The sequence below is a fragment of the Diospyros lotus genome, chromosome 12, assembly GCF_014633365.1.
Source record: "Diospyros lotus cultivar Yz01 chromosome 12, ASM1463336v1, whole genome shotgun sequence".
Classification (NCBI taxonomy): Eukaryota; Viridiplantae; Streptophyta; class Magnoliopsida; order Ericales; family Ebenaceae; genus Diospyros; species Diospyros lotus.
In genome coordinates, this window is record NC_068349.1 from 6,379,598 (window position 1) to 6,397,311 (window position 17,714).

At 35.1% G+C, this 17,714-nt stretch overlaps 1 protein-coding gene across 2 annotated transcripts; it reads right to left on the reverse strand.

Moving 5' to 3' along the window:
• Positions 1 to 256: 256 nt before the first annotated feature.
• On the reverse strand, positions 257 to 15,524 carry LOC127787693 (vacuolar protein sorting-associated protein 32 homolog 2-like). Of its 2 annotated transcripts, none has more exons than XM_052315758.1 (8): positions 15,357 to 15,524; positions 15,105 to 15,236; positions 10,983 to 11,082; positions 9,610 to 9,695; positions 9,443 to 9,534; positions 1,668 to 1,782; positions 1,404 to 1,589; positions 257 to 573 (listed from the first exon to the last, which is right to left on the reverse strand). In XM_052315758.1, exons 2-7 carry the CDS (start codon positions 15,174 to 15,176, stop codon positions 1,407 to 1,409), a joined length of 648 nt encoding a protein of 215 aa, XP_052171718.1. In that variant the 5' UTR covers positions 15,177 to 15,236; positions 15,357 to 15,524; the 3' UTR covers positions 257 to 573; positions 1,404 to 1,406. The 2 variants fall into 2 exon arrangements, with proteins under 2 accessions (XP_052171718.1, XP_052171719.1); XM_052315759.1 differs by having other exon boundaries at positions 257 to 578.
• Between the last annotated feature and the right edge of the window lie 2,190 nt (positions 15,525 to 17,714).

Genomic DNA, 17,714 nt, shown 5'->3' on the forward strand with positions numbered 1-17,714 from the left:
TTCTAACATCAATTTGTCACGTCTACGTTAAAGGGTTCGAATATTGGCCAAATCAATTTGGGTATTTTACAAAAATTTGACACCATCACATCATATTTTGGAAATAACTCTTGTACAAAAGTATTGTTCAAATTACTATTTTCCTTTCTTTTTCAACTCAGTACTAACTTCCAAAGACCGTAGATAACCTTCGTTCCAAATAAACCTGAACACAACCACCTTATAACAAACATATCAACAGGAACCCTCGTTTAACATGGTTTCACAATTGAACGACACCTTGAACTTCCAGGTTTATTAAGGAATTTCTAGTGTATAGAGAATTCTTTTACACTTCGGAAGGATGTAGATATTGGAGGAAGGCAAAAAAACAACAAAAACCAGAGGTAGAATCCAGTTATCCAGTTAAGATGAAACCAATTTACTGAATATTACCTATACATTGTGTACCTTTGGTGCATGCACACAAAGAAGATTAAACCAGGACATGCAAGGTAGAGGCATCCCAGCAAACAACTATGATCATACATTAATCCAGCCTTTACACAAGTGTCTTCTTCCTTTCATGGAGAACTGCACTGACAGACAACAACATTGGACAGTCTCATTTCAAACTAAATACTTCAAATGAATCTTAACTGTAACATACTTCAAAGTAAAGGCAGCCTTAAGAACTATTCCACACATGAAAACGTTAGAAGTCCATTTGACACAACTCAAACTGCAAGAGATCAAGCCACTTGACTTGATGAGGACAGTTAATTTAGGAAATATGTCAAACCAGGACTACATTTAACATTAAATGAACACAAGTAGGTGAGCATACAGATAGCATGAAATGAATAATGATTATTGTATTACTTGACATACTAAAACTGCGGGTAATTGTTTTTCTTTTTCCTTTTCTTTGTTTTTATTTTTTTGATAGACATAAAGCGTAGTTACTTCTGTACTTATAGTAGGAAATAAATAAAGAAAAAGTTCCTGAGAAAAAGATTAAGAAAATCTGCAATCCATGATCCATTGGTAAAATCTACTCTCATTCTTTATGAGGCAGAACAATTCAGTAACAAAATTTATCTCTTTTTTTAATCCTACATGCACCAAAGTGACCTCAACTGTTATAATTTTGGATAAACAAGATATAAATTCTTCAGCTAAGAATTTCTTTCAACCTGTTTTATATAGACTTCATTTCTATGGAAAATATAACTCCAGCATAATAATGAGCTCAAGGGTTGCAGACTCAACTATTTTTCAGTCCACAAGATTTGCAAATGCTTCAGTGACAGTAACTGACTCATCACCAATAGCAGGAAGTAGCCCAGAAAAAGGGCGTTACAAATTCTCATAGAACTTTGTGCATGGGGGTCAAAATTCAAGGATGAGAAATAAGCATTAACCTTTCAAAGTGCCATTTCTGCCTGTAATGCAGCAAGCTCATCCTCCTCAGCTACGTTCTTGTGAGCAGTTGGACGAATGGGTACCCTGCCTGCTGGAACATGGACTGGAGCAGTCGTGGCAGGCTGGAGAAGCTGTTCCTCCAGCTCGGCTCCTTCTAGCTCTTCAAGCTCTGCTTCCAATTCATCCTGCAACAGTGATGTTCTAGAATTAATCCTCATTGGAAAAAGAAATGCATTCAATGAAAAAACTGCAAAGTTATATGCCTCATCAAAGTCAGCTGCTGCACCAATGGGTGCTGAAAGAGCCTCCTGGATCTGTTTCATGTTCTCAGTCTGCTCATTAATCTCATCCATTGTTTTGTCCACATCATCAATATTCCTGCATTAGAAGATGCAATCAGAGATCTTTAGGTCAAGGGAATTTCTAAGAAGATGGGTACATATTACATTGAGTGATGTATAATTCAAGTAACATAGGACATTAGAAAGATGTGAGACCACCTCCCAAAAATGAAAGTAAACGCAGTTGAACGTTTAGGCACCATAAAAGGTTAAAACAAAAGCTGTCATAAGAACTGGCACATGATTGGCATGGTGATCTTTGTATTGAAAAGGTAGAATGTTATTTCCTTAGAAATTTTTGTGAAGGTCTAAAGCTCCTCCAGAGTGGTTTTCTTTCTGTTAAAAGGCATTTGTACTAGATTAAGGGTTTGTAATGTAAGAGAGATGTCAAGGTTCATTTTCTTCTAGAAAGGTATGTGTCTAGAAGGCTGACTGGATTTGTTTTAACCGCCATTTAGGGGCCGCCCCTATAACTTATAAATAGGGGTTGAGAGGTAGGCTTTGGTAGAGCTTTTTCATTGTGTATTCATTCTATCTTGTGCGAGTATGTGCTGTGTGTGAAAGAGGGTATTTCTTTCGGTTTCAACTCTGTATAGCTTCCTGGTTTTAGGGCTGTGAGAGAGTTGGCTGTTCAGGGCACATGTAATCATGTATCATCATTCAAAGATAGTGGAGAAAGTTAAGGGCAAAGCCAATCTGGATGTAGGTCTCATATGAGACTGAACCAGGATAAATTATTTTGTGTTCTTTCCTGTTCTTGGTTAAATTCTTGTATGTTTTCTGTTTTACTTTTGTGTTGAGAGAGTAAGAGATTGTTCAGGTGTGTTTGAGAGTTGGGCGATCATATTAAGAGGTGAGATCTAGGCTAACACTTTCTTTATACCTCTACTCTTAGCTTTGATCTTACCTCTGATAATTTAAGGGTCAAGTAGCAGTTATTTGGTGCAATGTAGGAGGGATAAGGCTTCTGAATTATTTACTTTCACATTGTTAAGTGGCTAGATAAATTTGAACCGGGTTTTCCTTGCTTTCTATTGTTCAATCAGTGATTCCAGCCCTTGTGATTATGTTTTTGGATTCTTGGAGTTGGGCCATCCTAGTGGGAGGCTCTGTTCTCTTTAGAGGTCAGTTCCTTGTTTAATTTTGATATATTTGCGCTAAAGAAATTAGATAGCTATTCAAAATTTTGAGCTATGAAGCATTAATTAATACAGACACAAGATGAGGACGAGATTATATATGATATGCTTCAAAATAGTTAGGACATAGCCCTCAGGATAAACATCAGATAATAGATTATACATCTTACGATACATGCATAAAATAAAGTGCATTCCATGCAATAAGAAATAAATGTGATAAAATCTTAATTATATTACATAAAACTTTTTTTTCAAAGTTTTGGAATTTAAGATTGTTAAAATTAAAGGCTGTATATACCAAAACATTTTATTTCATAGTAGATTCTTGAAAATTGATATGTGGAATTGACAGAAAAAGAAGAGAGCTAAAGAGAAATGGGATGGAAAAGAACTAATCAAATCTATTAAGCTATTACAAGTACTTGTAACCAAAACATTGTAACTGCTATGTACAAGCTACGTACTGTAAGCACAATGTAGAACTAGTCAATACAACAAACCTAATATAAGCTAATATGAATTCTCAACACTCCCCCTCAAGCCGGCACATACATATCATATGTGCCTAGCTTGAAACAAATATGGTCAATCCTCAAACCTCGAAGAGCCTTCATAAACAACTCAGCCAGCTGATCCATAGTCCCAACAAATGCTGTAGAAATCTGATGCGGTCACCAATCAAGACTCGGCCCAAGGCCGTCCCGACCAAATCGAAACAGTATCACCGGAATAGTAGCGTTGGAACAATATTTTAATACTTCTTAAGTTTTAGAATTCTACTTGGTTTAGGATTCTACTTTATGTTATTTTAATACTTCTTAAGTTTTAGAATTCTACTTGATTTAAGATTCAATTTCATGTTTCTACTTGATTTAGGATTCTACTTCATGTTGGATTAGGATTTATTTCCATTAGGATTCTAGTTGAATTTTATTTACAAATATTAGATGGATTTGGATTAGCCAAACACTATAAATATGCCTAGAATCTATAGTTTGTAATCAAGTTTTTCTCAATTAAATTTCAGCAACCTATTTGGATTTCTTAGCAAAACAGTCTTGTTTTTGCGTCTTCTTGAAAGCCAAGCTTCGGCCATTGAAGTTTGCTATTTCAAGGGTTTATTTTGGTGTGTTTTTTCACACACACGTTACACGCTGTGTTAGGTGGTATCAGAGCGGTTTATCAACCAATCAGATGGCCAATCTTGAAGGTAACGGTAGCAATCAGTCTCGTGACAGTGATCGGGGGCCCGCGGTTTGGAGAGGAATCGAAAAACAACGGGAAATAACTCGTACAATGGAGCAGCAATTGGAGCGAATCCGCAACCAACTGGGCGTTTTACAACGAGTTAAGGATAATCCGAACCGAACTAATGGCATGAATCAAGCCGGCTATGTTAAACCGGGAAGACCAGCCATTAATCTTGTCCTCATTAATCCTAGAAGACCAATGATGGATGATAGCGACGATGAGGATGATCTTGGTCGTATAATAGCCAACCCTAATGGTAAAGGGGTTAGAAGGAATGCGCAGCAACACAACCATTGGGGAAACGATGAGTATAAACTAAAGAATGGCTTTTTGATGAGTTTGAAGCTTGATTTCGAAGATTATGTTGTCCCAGCAACCTCAACGTCTACAAACTCAGGTCTGATTTATGCTGCTAACATGACAGAAACTCCAAGGTTATTGACTCATACTGGGGTATTTTCCAGTTCCGAGGGCTCAGGCATTGCTTCGCAACCCAATGATGGTGGCGTTTCTTCTGATCGACTTGCGACTATAAAGGAGATGGAGGTCATGGTAGCAAATCCTTCTACAGTTTATTCAAGCTCTGGCATTGTTGAATCTAAGGAAATAAGAACGTATTCACCTTCGCAATTGCAAAAGCAAGATGGTCACATGGGTCTCTTTGTGGATAGGGGTGTTGGATCTCCCAAGCTAGTTAACTTGGGTAGTGCAACAGCTTTTGATATTAATCTAAAATTAGATTCCGAAACTAAGAATGTTGTAATAGCTGCTGCTATAGCTGATCAAGTGCTTAGACCAAAGGAGGATTCAAGCATCAATATCTTAAGTGATGGAGAGACTGTTGGTAGTCATGGAATAAGCCTTTATTCAAAACAGTTACAAAAGAATGCTTCTCCAGGCAAGAAAAATCTACAAATGAATTCAGAAGCCATTGAGGAGTCAAAATCAAGAAAGCTAATGAGAGGAGAAAGACTTGTGATAAGATCTACAAAATTAGAGAAGCGCTCAAGATGGAATGTTCAACGTCCTCAATCTAACAGTAATAATGCAATGGAGGTAGAAGGCAACAAACATGGCGATGGTTGAACCCATGCCAACGTAGATATGGCTAAGAAGGGGAGTGTTATATCTAAGGTTGCTGGAACTAATTTCTTGGATAGAAATTCTACCACACTTACTCTCACACACTCACGGATTTGATCTGAGGAACAGATTTAATAGAATCAACAGAAAATAAAATAGAAAACAGAATTAAACCAAACAAGAAACACAAACCACACATCCACAAGAACATCAAGATTATCCCGGTTCATGCCATGTGAATGGCACTACATCCAGCCTCTAAGATCCTCCTGAGAGCAGTCTTTATTTCCAGAAAATGATCAGTACAGTAGCGGCCCTTCTCTCCCTTCTATTCCCGAGCGCCCCAATTGTTTTCCCCCAAGATTACAAAGCTAACAGCCCTAGCCTTTCTCTCAGAAACAATCAGCACTCGTTACAAACAGAAAAATGAGAACTCTCTCTCCATTTGCTACCCCTTGCCCTCTATTTATAATAGTGGGTGGATGTCCCAATGAATATTATAGATATTTACAGTTTAACCCCCAAACTATAACTAATTACAATTTAGGTTACAACTTCTATCTAAAATCTTCAAAAGGAACTCTAGCAAACTGACATCATTCACTGCTACTGCCATCATCTTCTTCTTATACCATATACTCGATACAACCTTTAACAGGGAGGAATGTCTTTGCTCATGTTCCCTTAGCAGAAAAGTTCAAGCGATTCAGGAAGATGTCAAGCAAATGTTGCACAAATAAAAAATACAAGACGACAGGTGACAAGCATAGGAAACACAAGGTATTTGAGATTGGAGATAAAGTCATGATATTCTTAAAGAAGGAACGGATTCCAGCAGGACAACAGAACAAGCTCAAGCCAAAGAAGTATGGTCCTTATAAGATTACAAAGAAAATCAATGATAATGCTTATGTTGTGGATTTGCCTAATCATATGGGTATTTCCAAACATTCAATGTGGCTAATCTCTCTTCGTACTTACCGGACGTGGATTTGTCCTACCAGGATCAAAATTCGAGGTCGAATTTTTTCTCAAGTGGAGGTGAATGAAGCGGTCACCAATCAAGACTCGGCCCAAGACCGACCCGACCAAACCAAAACAGTATCACCGGAATAGTAGCGCTGGAACAATATTTTAATACTTCTTAAGTTTTAGAATTCTACTTGGTTTAGGATTCTACTTTATGTTATTTTAATACTTCTTAAGTTTTAGAATTCTACTTGATTTAGGATTCAATTTCATGTTTCTACTTGATTTAGAATTCTACTTCATGTTGGATTAGGATTTATTTCTATTAGAATTCTAATTGAATTTTATTTACAAATATTAGATGGATTTGGATTAGCCAAACACTATAAATATGCCTAGGATCTAGAGTTTGTAATCAAGTTTTTCTCAATTAAATTTCAGCAACCTATTTGGGTTTCTTAGCAAAACAGTCTTGTTTTTGCGTCTTCTTAAAAGCCAAGTTTCGGCCATTGAAGTTTGCTCTTTCAAAGGCTTATTTTGGTGTGTTTTTTCACACACGCGCTACACGCTGCGTCAAAATCTCACCAAAAACCAGCTTTCCTCATACAAAGTGACAGTCTATTTCAATATGCTTGGTCCTTTCATGAAAAATATGATTAGAGCCAATATGAAGAATAGCCCGATTGTTACAAATAAGTTGCACAGAACCCAAATCACTAAACTGCAGCTCCTTAAGAAGTTGTTCAACCAAATCAGCTCACATGTAGCTAATGTCAGGGCTCTACACTCAACTTCGACACTACATTGAACAACATGCTGCTTTTTACTCCTCCAATAAACCAAATTGCCTCCAACCAAAACACAATAACCAAAAGTGGACCGTCTATCAAATGGACAGTCTGTCCAATCAACATCTGCATAACTAGTCACCTTTGTATCACATTTATCAGTACCTTGACCTAGAGAAGGCTGAGTTAGATCGAAAACTAAAGGAATAATGGCACTTGTAGGGAGACAAGCATCTGAAGGAACTACAGCATTTGGAGAAACATGAGGTGGAGAAACCGCACCATCTAGAGGAATAGAATTAAGTCCAAGAACAACACTGATATGTCAAGAGAAGACAAGGAACAGAGGAAGTAATGGGAGAAGAGATAGGAGGAACCAAAGAAGAAAAAGAAGGAACACGAAGAACATCATCAAGAGATGAGGAAGAAGAAATAAAGAACAGACCAGACTCAAAGAAAGTAACATCAAAAGAAGGGAAATACTGATTAAGATAGAGGGAACAACACTTATAACTCTTCTAAAACCAAGAATATCCCAAGAAGACACATTTAACAGATCAAGGTAATAGTTTGTCCCTTCCTAGTGATAAAAGATGAACAAAACAGGTGGAACCAAAAATACGAAGAGGAAGAGGATATATAGGAATAATATGAGTTATAAGGCCTCAAAGAAGATAATGCCATAAATAGAATTGATTGATAAGCTAAAATTTATGTAGCCAACCTCATATGGTAGGACTACGATTGACATGTGGTGGTGGTGGTTGATGTATCTGTATGCAACACAGGGATTTTGATAGTCCAGAGCTTCCAGAATAATATTTGTTGGTAGCAACTACTAAGTTTATTAAAGTCTTCTAGAAACTATCTCATTAGCTTAATCTTAACCAAGTGAAGAGGCTTCCAGGAGAAGCTATTGAAATTTGATGAGACATAATCTCATGGAAGAAAGGAGAAAAACTTAGGTTACTAGAACTGTGAATGTTTCAAAAGGTTCTGCAAAGGTTGATGAAGTGAAAGAGCAATGAGAGGAAGGAAAGATGGAGCTGAAGACAATAAGATATACCCAACGTGAACCAGCCAATGCTTGCTTGAGGTAAAGATATCTTGCTGTTGCTATTATGTGATGGCACCACACATGTAAAGCACTTGCACAGATATATAACCCAGTCACCAATCTCCTGCTGGATTGAGAGGTTGAAGGTGGACTGATGATAATGCATTACGTGCAATCAATCTTTGAATGGACTGAGGTGGGCAACAAAGATTCTTGTGAGACCCAGGCTACTCACTGATTTATATACTTGCATGACAGTATGATGTTACATTATGAATATGTGCATGACCATTTGTAGATGTGTGCGGCATTTGCATGGCCATCCTTTTTGAGCTTTGCAACTCATGTGGTTGTATTGGACCGCACAGATTAATTATATGCTGGTATGTGATATACATTTTGTTATACTCCTCACGTATCATGCTCTTTTGTGTTGGTTAGATCATATTCTGTATATGCCTTGGGTTGTTGGTATATGGTCGGAATTGTATAGATAAACCCTGATAAAGTGTTGTATATTTCTTTAAACTCTCAGTTTAGAATGCATATGCATGTATGATATTTTCCTCATTGAGGCTATGAATTGGCTTGATGAAACCATGAGGATGAAAAGTTCATGTGTAATGGCTGTCTTAATTGATCTTAATACATGTTATGGAATTTAAGGTTAACATGGTGCATACCTAGGTATAGAGCAGGGGAAGAATTGCCCGTAAAAGACAAGAATATAAGGAAATTAGAGCCTCAGTAGCTGCAGTCTGGGACTAAACCAAATTGTCAATAGGTTGATTCCACAGTTGACAGTTTATGTAAAAATACAGCAGAAACTGAGAGAAGGAAAGCAAACCATCAACAACCTAAAGATAACAGCTGACAGTTCGCAGTTAAAAATGGTGAAGACTCCACAATTTTAGTGAAAATGCCAGATACCAAGAGGGTGCCTGAAAACTCTTGACTACGCATTCTAAACTATCAACAGAAAGGAGTAGACTGTCAACAGTTGTGGTTTACGCTTCCAAAGTTCAAGGCTGCAACAAAAATTCAAGGGCCTAGGCACACGTAAAGACAAGGACTATGTCATTAATTGTTTGTGTTGGTGAAAGGGAACCTCAGCAGATAATACTGGGCTTGCCAAGAAAGCCTAGGAGTTCAGAATAGGGTGGAATTTGTTGCATGCAAACAAAACAATTTGGACACCCACAGTCCAGAAGTTACAATTCCTTGTGATTTCTCATAAAATGTTATGAGATTGAGCATCAAGGCTGGGTCGGGTCCAACAAAACAAGTGTATGAAAAGTGGTACATTTGAAACAGCACTCTAGCATGAACTTGAATTCAGATATTGTAAACAAAAAGATGAACAATAAAGTCCATGGCAGAAACATGAAAAACCAAGAAGCAACTTACGTCGCCTTCTGCATGGCCTTCATTGCAGAAGCTCCGGTTCTCAAAGCATCAACAGTCTCTGTGGTAGCTTTTGCACCTTCCAGCATTATCATCTAAAATTAAAAAACAAGAATGGTTATCATAGAAAAAGAGTTCTTCATGAGATAGCAAGCCATTGAAAACAGCACCTGGTCATGGATGCGTAATTGGAAGTTTCCAAGCTGTTCAATTTGCTGTTCATAAAGTCTCTTCCTCTTTAAGCATTGTATTGCCGCTGAACAACAGCAATTAAGGTACAAAGTTCAATAACAAAATAATTGAACCTTGCTATAAGGCTTCCTAGTACAACTTATTAACATTTATTATCCAAAAGGAGTGAACCCAAAATGTCATGTTTGCACATTCATGCTTTCAAAGTTATCCTAGTAAAGAAATTTCAAAACACTCAGAGTGCAGCTGAGAAAGCATGATACAGTTATTTGTGTGTGCTATGTTCATCTTAATAGAAAGAGTGGAAGATGACAAAACATTACAACAAAGGGTGTTATAAAAGTTTGGTGAAGGAAAAATACTTCAAAGAATGGTCTTTGCAGCAAAACTTTTAACAATTATGCTCAAATGAAAGAAGCAACATAACAAAATCCTCCAGCTTATTTATTCCTTCTTCTAATTGTCGAACATGATAAAAAACCTAAATGCCAAAAGATAACATTATAAAGCCAAAAACGGGCTGTGCTCATGATAAGGTCATATAGAGATAAGAGCAGGCCTGAAATGGAAAGCATGCAAAAGTTACTGACATAGAAACATTTCAACTATTTATTGCATGGAAAAAGCTCCATTGTTGCTGTACTAATTACTATTTTTGCAGGATGTACCGTACACTATATCTACCTCTAATTTTACTCAGAGGCAACAAGACAGCAACAACAAGCCTTTATTCCATGAGGTGGGATCAGCTTGAATTTTACTCAGGAAGAAGTAAAATATTCCTCAACGTAGAAATAAGCTCAAATGCAAGTCAATTAACTGAAATATGCATGTATAGATTTTTCATACTGATAATGGCATGGCCATCATAGTATTACTTTAGCTAGTTAAAATATTCCTCAACGTAGAAATAAGCTCAAATGCAAATCAAATAATTAAAATATGCATGTATAGATTTTCATACTGATAATAGTATGGCCATCATAGACTTTTCAAACCTTTTTTTGGGGAAAATAAAAAAATTTAGAATGAAATAGCAAAAATCTCATTCCTAGAATATAAAAATATCTTAAGTGCATGAGGAAGTCTGAAAACATGTTCAAATGCCAGAAGACATAAAAATTACACATGTTTGATATTTTACAACATATGAAGGAACATGTTGCCATAAACATAGAAATTCCTTGCTTAATAAAAAGACCGTGCAGATAAGAGGTGTATTAGTGTAACTAAGACCAACAATTGAGAACCCAACGGAGAATAGAGCCTAAAATCACAGATGGTCATTCTCAAATGAAATGTCAAACAGAAAGCAGTTCCTTAAATATTTAATATTTCTACAGTATCATACCTCTTTTGTTTTTTGCTCGGGTAAATTCCTTAGCCTTTTCAACCTCTGCAGCAGCCTTCTTCAGAAGGACTTTCTCTTTTTTCTCCAGCATTTCAAGCGTCTGTACACAGTGCCAAAGAGATTTTCAGCAAAAATGAATATCTTCAGGCATAGATGATCAAAGCATTCTACCGACATGAATAAATGGAATAATTTAGTCTTTCATGGAAAAGTAACATATATGTCCCTCAGAAATGTCTTTAAAAAAAGGGTATATCAGTTCCTAATAAATATTTTACCTACAAACAGCCAACAGTCAGCAATATGAGATTATATCTCATAATTTCCTGTGGCTCTTTCCCACTGAGAGGAATAGTAGCCTAATTTATCTGGATATTTTCATGAATAGAGCAAGAAGCTAGATGACAAAAGCTTCTACCAACAGAAGTAGACCACATCAATATCACTTGGGTCCTGGACAAAATGTACCATAAGAACAAAGGAGGATGGCTATGTGCTACCTAATTACAGAAAATGGCATGAGAAGGCAGACTAATGTAATTGGATAACTTGAATACTCCTTCATGAAAAGTTTCAAATGGCATTCGAAAAGACACCAATACCCATTCAACTTGTGAAATACATTCCCATAACTTGTAAAGTAGAAGAATCTATTTTCAGATTGGATTGGTCAGTTTAATGTGAGCTGTTCTTACCCATGCCTTTTGGTTTAAATATCTTACATGAGCAGACAGCTCCAAATTGGATTCATTTCATGGAGCATGCATCAAATGAAAATTATAAGACCCAAATGCCAAATTAAGTACCGTGGAGAGCTTATATTCATGATTTTACGATCATTATAACAGACAACTGAAAGTTTATACACAAATAATTTTGGGTTTCGATGCATTGTAATCTTTCTTTCTCCCTAAAGCCGCCATTATTATCTCTCTTGTGAATTTCTTTACACTCCCTATATATATATATATGTATGTATGTATATTGTCACCTTTAGAAGATTAAGCCATCACAAGGGCTTCACAACAGCATACTCGCTGGAAGGCCCATTGATCAGTTTGAACACATCCAGCCATAGTAGTCAAACGCGTGTCTGAGCCGCACCTAGGCACGAGGCACATAGAACATCACCACTGAGGCGCAGCGCCATGCTTGAGGCACAAGGCTCAAGGTGCATGAGGCACCATTCCTTGTATATATAAGTGTATTAAAACCCTATTTCCTGTCCATTTGCCATTTTAGATCTTATTTTTTGTTGATTTGATTACATATTATTGTATATATCAGTGAGAGACAAACCTAGCAGTGTAAGATGGAGGTCTGTCGGATCTCCCACTAGCACTTGCTAGAGAACTACTCATGTCTGCATTTTGCTTCATTTTTGTTTATTTCTTCTAATTTCTTTTGCAATTTAGAATAAACTAATTCTATGTTGTAATTGTTTTTAGTTGTATGTTTTACTCTATTCTTTTTCTTTCTTCTAATTTATGTAGAAATTTAGAAGAAACTAATTGCTAAGAAACAAATGTTTTCATTGTGTGATCTACTGATTTTTTTTCTATCTCTTCTATTTTCTTTTGCAAATTTAAAAGAAACTAACTGTTTTGCAATAACTTTTTTTTTCTTCTAATTGCAAAAGAAATTAGAAGAAACTAATTATTTTCCTCTAATTGTTTTTTGTAGTGTTTTTGCTATAATTTTTTCTTTCCTCAAATCTATTTTATAGTTAGAAGAAATTAACTGCAAAAGAAACTAAGGTTGCGTTCTCTTTCGTGTTTTAGTTTTCAATTTTCAATTTTGAATTCATCTTCAGTTTTGTGTTTTGAGTGTCTGTTTTGAAATTTTTTAAAACACGTTCTTTTTTGTCATTTTGAAAAACTATTTCTTAAAACAAATAACTAGAAAATGCGTTTACTTTGGAATTTTGAAAAACAAAAAATATTGTATGATATTTTATACATTGAATTTGATCATTAAATAATAAAATTAACTCTTTTTAATAAAATTCTACTATTAAAATAAAACAATAAATTTGATTAATGAATTGCTGACATATATCTTAGCGATAATTTATATTAAATTATATACTTAATAATATACTATATGTTATCCTATATTTTTAATTATAATATAGATATACTATATTTTTAAAATTTTAAATAAATATATAATTTTATTTTCAAAATTTAAGAATAAATTTTTCTTCTTTCTTTTCCTTTTTTTCTATTTTCTTTTTCTATTCTCTTTGGCATCCTGCATCTTCTCCATCGCCGGGAACCACCATCGGCTGGAGATTTATACGATCAGAGTCTACCATTAGAAACTCCAAGCCATGGGAGTTAACATACACAAAAACATGCCAGATTTAATGGTTGGATTTTCGTAAATTTAATTTTTAATTTTTAGCCACAAGTGAAAACGCATTGCCAGATGTTCATATGCTCAGATGCTCGTCCCGCAGCAAGCTCTGTACAATGTTCGGCCATCTCCCCGGTGAATGACCGTTGTTGTTCGACGACACTTGAGCTTCCACCCTCGTGTCTCTTATCATCCTCAATAACTCCCTCATTCTCAGTCGGTTCTCTGGCGACACGGATATGCAGGCAACGACTATGTTTAGCAAGGCCCCCAGCTTTTCCTCGGAAGCGTCGTTGCTAAAGGCGGGCTCATCCCCAAACTCCATCTCTTTCGCGCGGACGAATTTAACCCAGCAAAGAATGTCGGACCCATGCTCCAGGACGAGGTCTTGGAAGGGTGTCTTGCTAGTGAGGGAGGACGTCGGCAGGTTGGGAGGAGGGTTTGCAAGGGGCGCGGTCGACAGCTGAAGGAAGAGAAGAGAGGAGAAAGGAGAAAATAGAGGAGAGAGACGAGAGATGCTAGGTGTGCGAGACTAGGGGTGTTTTCAGCATGTTTTGGCTGAAAACACCCAAAACAACAAATATTGTTTTGGGTTTCCTTTACAAAAAGAATTCTTGTTTTCGAAAATGCGCTTTTGAAAATAGAAAAGTAAACGTGTTTTCAATATTTTGAAAAACTGAAAACTCAAAACAAGTTGAAAACAACAAAGAGAACGCAACCTAATTGTTTTTTGGAATAATATTAATTGTTATTATAGAGTTGGTTAGTTGTAATTTATTATTTTTATGAGTTTGCATCTATCTCCTTATAGGTACATATTGAAAATAATAGGATATAAGTATTTTGAATAAATATGAGCCTCATGTGCCTGGGGCTCGTGCTTTGTCTTGTGTCTCGTGCCTAGGCCCCAAGCACTAATTTGTGCCTTGCCTTTGACAACTATGCAATCAGCTGAGATTTTGGGGCAATACAATATCTGTACTGTGGTTTTCTGTTCATCCTAGTCATATTTCCAGTGAATTAATTTGATTGTCAAGCAATTGCACCAAATGGGGAATGCTAGATACGATGGAACACTATGCCAATATGCTCTCAATTCCCAGGCCTCTTGATTTCCCACGAACTCAACCCAAGTTAATTAAAAAAGGTACAAAGTTAATTAGATATAATGTGTGCGCACATGTGCACATTGAACTTTAATCGGAGGTTAGTCACGTGATATGGTGTGGGGTAGGGGAAATAGGCAACTCGAACCAAGGTGGAAGTCCCATCCCGACTCACTAACCATACAAACATCTAACATGTCAAACTAGAAACTATAGTTTCACAGTGATTGATAAAGCAGGGGCGCCAAATGATCCAATGGTCCATTTGACCTGCTTTTACTGCCCATGCAATCGGACCATGTATCATTGTCCATGGGTATGTCAAGACGAATAAGCGTAATATTAAGATAAAATTTCACTGTTTTGCATCAACCAAAGTTTACGTAGAGCATTATTGGTTCACCCTAACAACTAACGACGTCTCTTGATCGAGCAATCGGTCATTCGACAAATCTTAATTAATTTAGAAAATAAAAAGGTATCTGCGAAATTCATAATCTCCACCTAAACATGTAGATTCTTCTCAGGAAACATATGAATACATATACAAGTCAATTTATACATCAATATATACAGCGTACATGAACAACACGAACCAAATCGTACAGAACAATCCACAACAAATGGCTATCAAAATCTGTTCATATCTTAACTATACCTCGTTTAACTTGTCCAATGTTGAGAGAGCATCTGCCTCTTGCTTGGGCTTGCCGAAAAGCCGCGTAAACATGGTCGGTTGAACTAAAAGATCCGCTCCGACCAAATCAATAAGATCAAATCTATTAAAAACCTGCGAAAAACATCGAGCACGTCAACTGTTCCACTCCTTCTTCCGATCCGCAAAATACCCTCTAAATCATTACGTGTGCGCCACATTCACGTATAGAAATGCGAAGAAGAGAGAACTGACCTCTGAATCAAAACAATGGATTGTTTGGAGCAAGACGGACGGACAGACAGAACCGATTTGGCGGCTTTCGAGTGGTGATTGGGAGAAGAAGCGTTGTGCAATTTCTAATAGAGAACAGATCGTTCTCGCTCTGGGAGACTCTTCGGGAGATTGCTTTTGCAGAGACAGAGAGTGGGGTAAGTGTAAAATAACGGGCTGTGATTATTGTTTGTAGGACAGACAAATGAGCCTGGGAGTAATCAGGTGACGGTGACGCACGGGCCAACGGATGCTCTTAAATGTATTAAATTTTAGATGTTCATGTTATATTTGTACTGCTATATGCATGTTGATAAGGAAAATGTTATTGATACATTCTTGTATATATTTAAAATTAAATAAATATATATTAATAATAAAAAAGTTCATCATGAGACGCATAGAAGTGTGTGAGACGCATATGAATTGTAGGGTATTTTGATCATAATACCCCTTTATGTAGCTCAAGATGTACAAAATGAATGTACATCTAGCATGATTCTATTGATAATTAGAGCTGAAATTTTATTTGAATAAATATGTTATTTGATAATTAGAACATCGGCCCAATCTTCTGAATCCCAATAGGCCCAAGGCCAAACTCGTCAAAATAAACTCACGTGTCGTTCAGACCCGAACTCAAGCCGTAGAATTAAATGAGCTCCCAGCAATAATTTCAGCTCGTTGGCCTAACCAAGTGAGCTCTCAGGGATATTTTTAGCTCGCTGGCATAACTGTTCAGCTCACATAACAACAAATTTGCTAAATAAACTGAGGCAAAACCAAATCCCTGATAATACAAAATCCACTTCCAGTTTTATGGAATTGACAATGACACTTTGTCATTCGTGACATTATTCTTCTATTTATGGATTTTGTAAAAATTGTAAACACTCCACATTATAAATAGGGGTAAAAAATATCATTATAAGGGGAGGGACAATAATGATATACTATTACTCTGTTGGAATAACTAGATAACAATTGTAGACTATGTATCATAATGGCCAAATTACGTAAAAAAAAAAATTGTGTGTAACTTATTATTTGTTTTCATTTGTTCATATTTTTTGTATTTGTGCTCATTTTTCTTATTGCGACCTTACGAATCATGGTCGACCAACTCCAAATGTTAACAATGATAAGATTATTTTTATGATATAGTACTAGTTTATAAATTAATAATTTAAATATATATTATTCTTATAAAATGTCTTTAAGTTATAATTTATTTCCAATAATGTTTAATAAATAAAATGATTATCTTAAAATATATTATAACAATATCTCAAAACAAAATAGCTTAAATTTGATTTAAATGTTCATTTTTTATTTTAGTTATCAATTTTATGTATTTTTGTGTGTGTTAGTTGACAAGTCTTTAATTTAATAAAAAAAATAAAATAAATCATAGATGATAGTAAATAATGGTGTGTCGTGATTAATTGTTAATCACATTATCATCAGTCTACTTAGGAGTTTTAACTTTAAAATCTTAGCCTGCGTTTTATTTGCTTTTTAATTTTCAGTTTTGAGTTTTGATAGTATGTTTTTAGAAAATTGAAAATACATTCTTTTTGTCATTTTGAAAAACTATTTATTAAAACAGAAAATTAGAAAATGCGTTATCTTTAAAATTTTAAAAATAATTTTTTAATGATATTTTATTCAATAAATTTGGTTATTTAGTAAATTGGAAATATTAATGTTAATATATTATTAAAAAAATATACATTTTTAAGTTAATGAATTTTGTAATTTTTTTTCATTACAATAATAATAAAATATGAATAAATAAATATATTTTAAGTTTAGAGTTTGTTTTGAATGAAAACATTAAAAATAACTTTTTCTTGAGTTTTATTTACAATTTTTGTTTGTTTTAAAAAATACATTTTTAAAAACAACAAAGATAACGCATTTTCATTATTTTAGAAAATTGAAAACTAAAAATGACTTAAAAACAATAAAAAAAATACAGCCTTATCAATTGAAATTGTAGTTTAACTCTTATTATTAACGAGAAGTGACTGTTGATAAATAACATATAAATTATGTTTGATAACGTTAGAAATAGAGTTTTGATAATAGTTTTGGGACAACCCACAATTAAAACTTGAAAAAAAATATAGATTTGGCAGCTTCTGTAATTTATTATAAAATTTAAATGCTTTGAAGTCAATTTTAGTAAGGCATTCCTTATTTATTAATGTATAAATCGAAAAAAGTGAGATATAAAAATATTTCAAATTTTTATTATATTTGTTAAATTTATATGTTGAAAAATATGTCACATAACTTTTTATCTGTTTTTTTAAATAAATTTATTTATTATTTGCT